Here is an 8272-nt window from a genome sequence, read left to right on the forward strand (position 1 = left end):
CTCCTTAGCAGTCTTGCAGTTGATTACCCTGTTTGACATTACATTATCAATGGCACTATGCAGTAAGTGTCGTACCTTAGCATCCTTAGCAATTGATGCTATGTCTTCAGCAGTATAATCACTCTTCTCCTTTGGTACGGTCTTTGCTGCTTCACCTGCAACTGCAACAGCGAGTTGGTTGGTTTGTGAGGGCCTTCCTTGATTCTATCAAGGTATTCTGGATCTGTTGCTTCCAGGAACATGGTCATCCTTACCTTCCATATGGGATATTCAGATGGTCTCAGTATGGGAACTCTGATGGTCTCATACCGACTCTGAATTTGTGTCTTTGGTGGTTCCTCAGTTTTGGTAGGCTTAGTTGGAGTTTCTGTGTCCGACATGATTGTGTTTGGATCTTTAACTGTATGTATGTTAACAGATAGGCTCTGATACCAATTGTTAGGTCACACACACACAAGGGGGTGAATACAGTGTATAGTACACTCAAATCGAACTTTAAGAACTTAAGTAACAGAAAACAAACTTTATTGAAACAATAACTCTGTTACAGTATGGAACTGTTACCTCTCAGTGATGAACAAATATCACGAGAGCTGCTAGGGTTACAATGAATAATCTTCTCTAATAATGATAACACTTATAGTGTAAACCCTATGTCTGTGTTTATATACTACACAGTTACAAGATAATCGCTAATTGATATGGAATATATTCTGCTTCCTAAAATATATCAATCAGATATCTTTTCTTCCAAGTATTCCATTCTTTACAGAATTCCTTCTTCATGCATATCTCTTCTTATGTTTATCTTGATCTTCTTTCCTTTAATCAGCTACTGTCCTTATCTGATTGTCCTTCAGCACTTAAGTTCTGATATCTATCTTCTGATGATTATCTCCTGATAACATAAGTACTGATATCCTTAAGTCCTGACTTCCAGTATAAGTACTGATCAACAGTTAAGTACTGATTTATCCTGTTCATAAGATCTGAAAGCTAAACATAAACATATTAGCCATGACATTATCAAATATATCCAACAACCTCTTTTCAAGATTTAATTATTTTATTTTCTTCTCTCTTTAATATCCTCAATAATTCATCTTTAACAGCTAATCAATTTTTTTAGCATTCTCATATTCAAGCAACTGCATCTCTAAGGAATTATCATTTTTAACCCCAGTATTTTCCTTTTGAAGAGACTTCAAAGTGACATGCAAGTTGTACAATTGAGAAGACATATCATTGATAGTTTCTTGACATTCACCCTTACCTAACCTAGAAAGATCAATTATAATTACCTGACGGTTGCTTGAGTATACTTCTGAATCATTATCTTTTGTCATGAGAGACAGATCTAGAAATTTTTTTTTAAATCTTGAATTTGGGCTTCTTCCTCTTTATTCACCATGGTTGATTGAATCGGCTTCAAGATCTTTAAACCTTCTATTTGTTGAAGGCTTGCTCTAATACCAATTATTATTCACTAACAATCAACTTATGTTAATTTGTAAAATGGGGGATTGAATACAAATTAAAAATTTCATGTTAATTTGTATTTGGGAGATGAAACATGAACACAAATGTTATAAATTTTCAGGTGGTTTGTTTTTCGACTTGCCACCTGATGTTTATTTGAAGAATAATATGTTACAATTACAAATGTAATCTCATAACTGCGGTTTACAGTGTTTCACACAGATGAAGATATATCTCTCTCAAGCTCTCTGAAAAAGTAAAACCTATTTCTTAAATGAAACATCTGCTACTACTTGGTTTATATATCACCAAGTTACAATATTTGCTAGACAATGTATAACATAGTCTTCGTGGTCCAACAAGTTTGCTTCTTCATTCTCTTTCTCGTGACGTTTGACAAATGAGGCTGGATTGTATCATGCTATTTTGCTTTTAATATCCCTCTAATATGTCTTGCATGAAAATTGAATGTTTCTTCTTCTTCAACATCCAAGATCACATGCAAAGTTTATCTTGGCTTCTCACTTTCTTTCATGAGATTCCCATCTGCTCATGTGCTGTGACAGTCGTAGGTTTTGACCATTGCCACATCACTATCAGTAGTTATGTATCTTCTTAGTCATTGATAGCCACTAGCTACAAAATTCTTTATCAATTAGAAGTCTTTTCCTACGACTTTCCTTAGCCATTGATATTCACATGTTTAGTAGTTGATGGGCCGATATAGATTGCAGTTGATGCTTATCCTTCATTTAGCGACTGATGACTCAATTCACTTGATCTAAATTACACGACATCAAATATTTACACTTAAGCACCCTATTCTAAATTATCCATTGAGTCAACATGACTTCTAAATGAATAACTGCATTACTACATGTTTACAGAATTCTCTTAGAAAATGTTACAACAATCCTATCAATTGATGGACTACTCCTTTAATGACTATCCCTTAGGTTGATTAGTCATAGAAGGTTACAAATTGCCTTAACATAATTATGCAATGTGATTTGTTTATCATCAGGATTTAGGCTTGATTTCTAACAATTATTTGGGTATTTTACTTATCATGAAATTTTACAAATTATATCTACATAAGCTATAAGTAGAAAGTAGAGAAATGCTAAATTTCGTCCTAACTTATCTTCCTTCAATATTATAATTAATCTTGAACATTATAATTTTCAGTTTTATAATTTATTTTGATTACTTTATTTCAATAATTTATGTTTATTTTATTTTTAAATCTTAAATTTGTAACTTAAGATTTATGTATTAATTAAAAATTTTTATTAATTTTTTATACAAATAGTTTTTAAGGAAAATGTGCATAACAAAGATTAATTCTTATTTTCATTTTATTTTTTTATGTATTTAAATTTAAGTTTATATATGTTATTTCAAATATTAACTCAAATTTAATGTTAAAAGTTATAAACATATCGCTAACATATAAGTAAATTTAATCAAATACCTAAATAACTCATAGCTAATAATTTAATTACAATTATAATATGTGTATATATATATTGTTACTTAGTAGAAGTTTGACTAATATCATCATAAATATATATACATTGTACTTAATTCGATATTATTTTTTATTTGCCCTAGATTTGTTATGAACCTGTTTATTTTGCTAATAACGAGGAATTTGAATAAAAAAAGAAAAGATTATATGAATATTTTTTCATTCAGATAGTTCTAACAATGACAGTTTGGCGAAAATTTTATTTTTTAGAATAAAGGTTAATGAAGATAATAATGATTTCTTGGTTGTAATTCAACTATTTATGCAGATTTTGATGCTGAAAACTGACAAATAGGAAATTAGTTAGCCTGTTTTTGTAGGAAAAACATGATCATACCTCAATTTCAATTTTAGTCAATTTTGGTTGTGTTTGGTATTGCTGTTGCAGACAGCAACGGTAGCTTTTCGCTGAAAAACAGTTAAAAAACTGTTTGGTAAAATTTAAAAGCTACTTTTCGGAAAAATATTTTGGCCTAAAAGCTGTTGTTAGAGAAAATAAGTCCCCCTATACTTTTAGAAAAAGCTGTTTTTCATTGCGGGAAGCAGATGCTGATTTCACCATCAAACCTTACCAAAAGTATCATTATTTTTAATTTTTGCATCAAAACATATATGTATCAAAAAAATTACCAAACAGTCATTTGATTTTTACAACAACACTTTTTTCAACCGCACTTTTTCTAACAGCACAACAATTTTTAACAGGAATCTCAAACAGAGCCTTTCCTCTAAGATAAACCAAACAATACATGATATTAAAATTTTAGTATTTATGTTTATGTTGATTACACACGACACTAAAGTTCACAAATGGGAAAATGGGAAAATATATGTATGATATTTATGTTAGTTTTTTAAATTATTCATTGGATACAATACATGATACGAAATATACAAAAAAATTTATTTTCTTTTCAAATTTAGTATTTATAATATATAAATGCACATTTATAAATAAACAAATAAATATTTGCATAATGTAAATATGATTTGAACAATTTATTTAATATATTTTGTAAAATTTTACCTTCATATATTATATTTTCAATTATTATATTTATATTTGATTCTACACAAAAATACCAAAAAAATCACGAACCGAAAAATTGACACATTTAACTTGTTTTTCATTAAATGATATCATAATAATCAATTTCTTAAAATTGACAAACTTTGACCAGTTTAACTGTTTCGGTCAAATGTGTAACTATATAATTCAACCCATAATTACAAAATTTAAGGTACTAACCCGTTTTTTATATTCAACATGTACAAATGTTAAAACCTTGAAATTCTCTCAATCTTAAAACAGTCTCCCTATCATTTTTGAGGGACTTCCATCGCCTTTCACCGCTGGAAAGCCACCATCTATTCTTCTTTTTATTATTTTTAGTTATCTCTTGTTAATTTTCAATAATTTCCCTATTTATTTGGATTTTGATTGTCTCTCCTTGTGAGAGATTGGTTTTATTTGATTTTTTTGCAGTTCATGATATCCGAGATTACAGATTTGCGAAATTTTCATGGTGTTGATTAAATAATAAAGGTTTTCATGGTGATGCATTTGTGGTCGATTGCTTAAAACAACAGTTGGAGAATTACATCATATACATATCACTTCAAAAAAGTCGCTTGGTTGCCTATTAAGAAGAAATGATTCAACAACGATATAATTATATATTTGTTCAATTTCGGTTATAGTGTAGATGCTATATGACTTTTTATTATTGAATTATTTTTATTTTTCAAAAAAAAACATGTACACATGTTTTCTCGAAATTAATTTTGGAAGCTTTACTATCACAGCTGTTATTTGTTTTTCCTGCTATCGGAGCATCATCCATAATATGTTCATTATATAAGAACAGTTCTTTGTAATGTACTTAGTTAGGTTTATCACATTTTTTATAGTTTGTTATGTACGTATATGTACAAGTATATATGGGTAAATCCAAATAACCGTCTCATTTGAGCTTTAGCTTCAAAGTGTATCTTTACCTAATTACCGCGTTTGAGATTATTGTTTCGTGTTTGGTAAATTCTAAAATCTGCTGTCCGGAAAAGCGTTTTTGGTCTAAAAGCTGCTATTAGCTAAAACATATCCTTCCATGCAAGAAGTATCTTGCAGTTCATCACCAAACCTTCTCAAAAATATTATTTTTATATATTATATTTCAAAATATGAATAAATTAAAAAAATTAACAAACAATTATCTAATTTTCCTGAGTACACTTTTCTAACCAACACTTTTTCTCATATCACAGCAGTTTTCAACAACACTTACAAACATAGCCTTAATTTCAGATGTTTTCTCTCTTTATTATTTTTAAATTTGACGCTTGACTTATTTGCTCAAATTTTTAAAGCGCTTTGACCCTGTAGTAAAATTAATTTTTTTTAATAAACTTGACTTATTTGTGCATATTTCAAAGTATTTTGACCCGTAAAAGTAATATTCTTAATAATTTTTTCTGAATAAAAGTATTTAACTTGTATTAAAATTCACAAAAATAATTATTTTAATTTTTTTACTGTAAAAATACTTTAAATTACATGATAAAATATAAAGTTTGTAGACGTTTGTTTTTAATTCCCTGAAAAATCAATAGGAGGCAGTCGGTTAATCAAAGTGCAGGAGCAGGTGGTGCGCTGGGTCCAAAAGCTGAACCCCTGTCCGGCTGTCCTGATAAACAAATCAAATTCCAAACCACACCAAATTTTACATAGCTGTGCCCTCCACCGATCAATTCTCAGGTAAAGCCCCTAATTACTACTCAATTACTACTAATTCCTCTACTCCTACTAATTTTCATTTTCTTCTCCTCATCAGATCACAACTTATTCAGATTATTCACTCCTCCTTTTTCGACTTCTCGTATCACACCTCAGGTAATCTCTTTCGACTTCGACTCGGCAATTTTTTGATTAACCTGAATTTGGTTATCGAAATCGAAGAGTATTTAGTACAAGTCAGTATATATAGGTTCTTCTATTATAATGTGCAACTGGTATACATATGTATGTAATAATCGTGTAATTGATGACATGTGATGTTGCTATTTACTCTACCAGTATAGCATTTTCAGGAAGTATATAATTGGTGATAATAATATATCGATAGCTCTGTGTATTATTACTTATGATTTTGTGATTCCAGTCTCTGCAAGGTTTGCGCTCGTACCTGTAGTCTAGTCATCTCGGAGGAGGCCGTTTTTTTAAAATCCAGAAACCAACTCCGACACTATAAATTATGAAATTTAGAAAGCAGATCCAAACAAAACTATAAAACACATATAAAAAATGAAGGCATTACCTAAGTTCTGATACGAGAGCGTCTCTCACCTCTTGTCTTTTATTTTCTTTAATTTAATATTTTCCTCAGAACTATATCCTGTATTGTTACAGAATCAGTAAGTGCGATAGATGTTAATTTAATGCCTATATTATATATATATGAATTTTGCTTGACACATTCTTTTAACTAACGATTGGAGTTGAGAAACTTGAATGCAGTAAATGGAGGCTGGAAGACAAGTGTTCACTGTAGATCTTCTCGAGAGATATGCAGCCAAAGGACATGGAGTTATCACTTGTATGGCAGCTGGAAATGATGTCATTGTTTTAGGAACTAGTAAAGGTTGGGTTATTAGACACGATTTCGGAGTTGGACATTCTTCTGGTATGATGCTATACATTAATATTACCCCTCTATTATCAATTTAAATCACACAATTTACTGCTATTTCACAAATTCATTGTTTGTGCACATATATATCGTCTGGAGGAGATTTAGTTCCACACACTGATGGTTCCTTTGAGAGACAGAGAGGAGAAGATAGAGGTTGACTATTTTTTTAGCATTTATGGAAGAAGAATAATAAAAAATAGTGTGCGAGTTGGGATAAAAGAAGGCCTCATTAGATCAAAGTTGGTTGTTATATATTAATTAAATTCCAATGCATTATTAACATATTCTCTTTTAAACCATCACACATTTATACCACTTCCTGGACTTTAGAATACTATTTTCCCTCTCAACTAATACCTGGCTCATAGAAAACATGTTACTGAATGACGTGGTGTAGCATTAAATCCCGCTTTGTAGCTTGTCGGAAATCTTAGTGTGTGCTTGTGGTTAAATTGTTCCGCTAAATGATGCTAATTGAAACTTTTTTTCGAATGAGATTCTGCATTTGAGTATGTCAATTGCTTTTTTGTGTATTTATTTGGGGGAAGATTGTCTTAAGAGTTACTGTACTATAAACCTGTTTGTTCAACTTATTTCTGTTTCAAGGCCCTCCCGCTTAGGATCTCTCATTACTTTCTCTAATATTAACTGCCTAGATATGATCTATCTGCGGGTGTGGGTCGACCTGGTGAACAATCCATTCACAGCGTTTTTGTTGATCCTGGGGGGTGCCATTGTATTGCCACTGTGGTGGGCAATGGCGGTGCTGATACATTCTACATGCATGCAAAATGGACTAAACCACGAATCTTAAACAAAATGAAAGGTCTTGTGGTGAATGCTGTTGCCTGGAATAGGCAACAAATAACAGAAGGTAAATTTCTTTGTTACCTGTAATAAATTACTCTACGTATCTCGCATAACGAACTAAGCCATTGAATATATACATGCAACATCTTTTCAGCTTCGACAAGGGAGGTGATTCTCGGGACCGACAATGGTCAATTACATGAAATTGCTGTTGATGAGAAAGATAAAAGGGAAAAGTATATAAAGTTCCTTTTTGAACTTGCCGAATTACCAGAAGCTTTCAAAGACCTACAGGTATGTATCTTCCCCTACCTGTTTTCTTGAAAACACTATGTGTAATGACTGTTCATTGTGCTCTATGAACTTGGTTGTTAAGAGTTGTGCTTTCGGATTTGGTTGTGAAGAATATGAGTCGTGATACTTTTTAAGAAACAGGAACTCAGATCTTGGAAGATTTCAAACTAGTTTACTTGCTTATTTATCTAATCGAGTTATATTGTCTTTTCAATTTCTATCTGCAGATGGAAACCGCTAGCACAAGCAGTGGAACCAGATACTATGTGATGGCTGTTACCCCTACACGGCTCTATTCCTTTACAGGGATAGGATTACTAGAGGTGAATTCCTGTCTACATCTATTTCCTTCTGGTTTTCCAGTTTGTGTACTATCACTCAGTTGCCCAAACAAACTAAACAAACAATTACTATTACTCTGTTTAGACCTGATGGGTTATCCGCTTCCTCTCCCTCTTTCAAAGGGAGG

The 8272-nt window shown here is 31.4% G+C and overlaps 1 protein-coding gene across 1 annotated transcript; it reads left to right on the top strand.

The window, feature by feature from the left end:
* Positions 1-6527: 6527 nt before the first annotated feature.
* On the top strand, positions 6528-8235 carry LOC141719373 (vacuolar sorting protein 18-like). Its single transcript, XM_074521746.1, has 6 exons — positions 6528-6690; positions 7248-7278; positions 7356-7573; positions 7664-7803; positions 8031-8126; positions 8230-8235. Exons 1-6 carry the CDS (start codon positions 6528-6530, stop codon positions 8233-8235), a joined length of 654 nt encoding a protein of 217 aa, XP_074377847.1.
* The last annotated feature ends 37 nt before the right edge of the window (positions 8236-8272 follow it).

This window comes from Apium graveolens, chromosome 4 (assembly GCF_009905375.1).
Source record: "Apium graveolens cultivar Ventura chromosome 4, ASM990537v1, whole genome shotgun sequence".
In the NCBI taxonomy this organism is placed as follows: Eukaryota; Viridiplantae; Streptophyta; class Magnoliopsida; order Apiales; family Apiaceae; genus Apium; species Apium graveolens.

Coding starts and splice junctions, on each gene's coding strand:
- LOC141719373 (XM_074521746.1), top strand. CDS start 6,528: ATGGAGGCTGGAAGACAAGTGTTCACTGTAGATCTTCTCGAGAGATAT. Junction 7,279..7,355: donor AGTTACTGTACTATAAACCT/GTTTGTTCAACT, acceptor TTAACTGCCTAG/ATATGATCTATCTGCGGGTG. Junction 7,804..8,030: donor AAGCTTTCAAAGACCTACAG/GTATGTATCTTC, acceptor TTCTATCTGCAG/ATGGAAACCGCTAGCACAAG.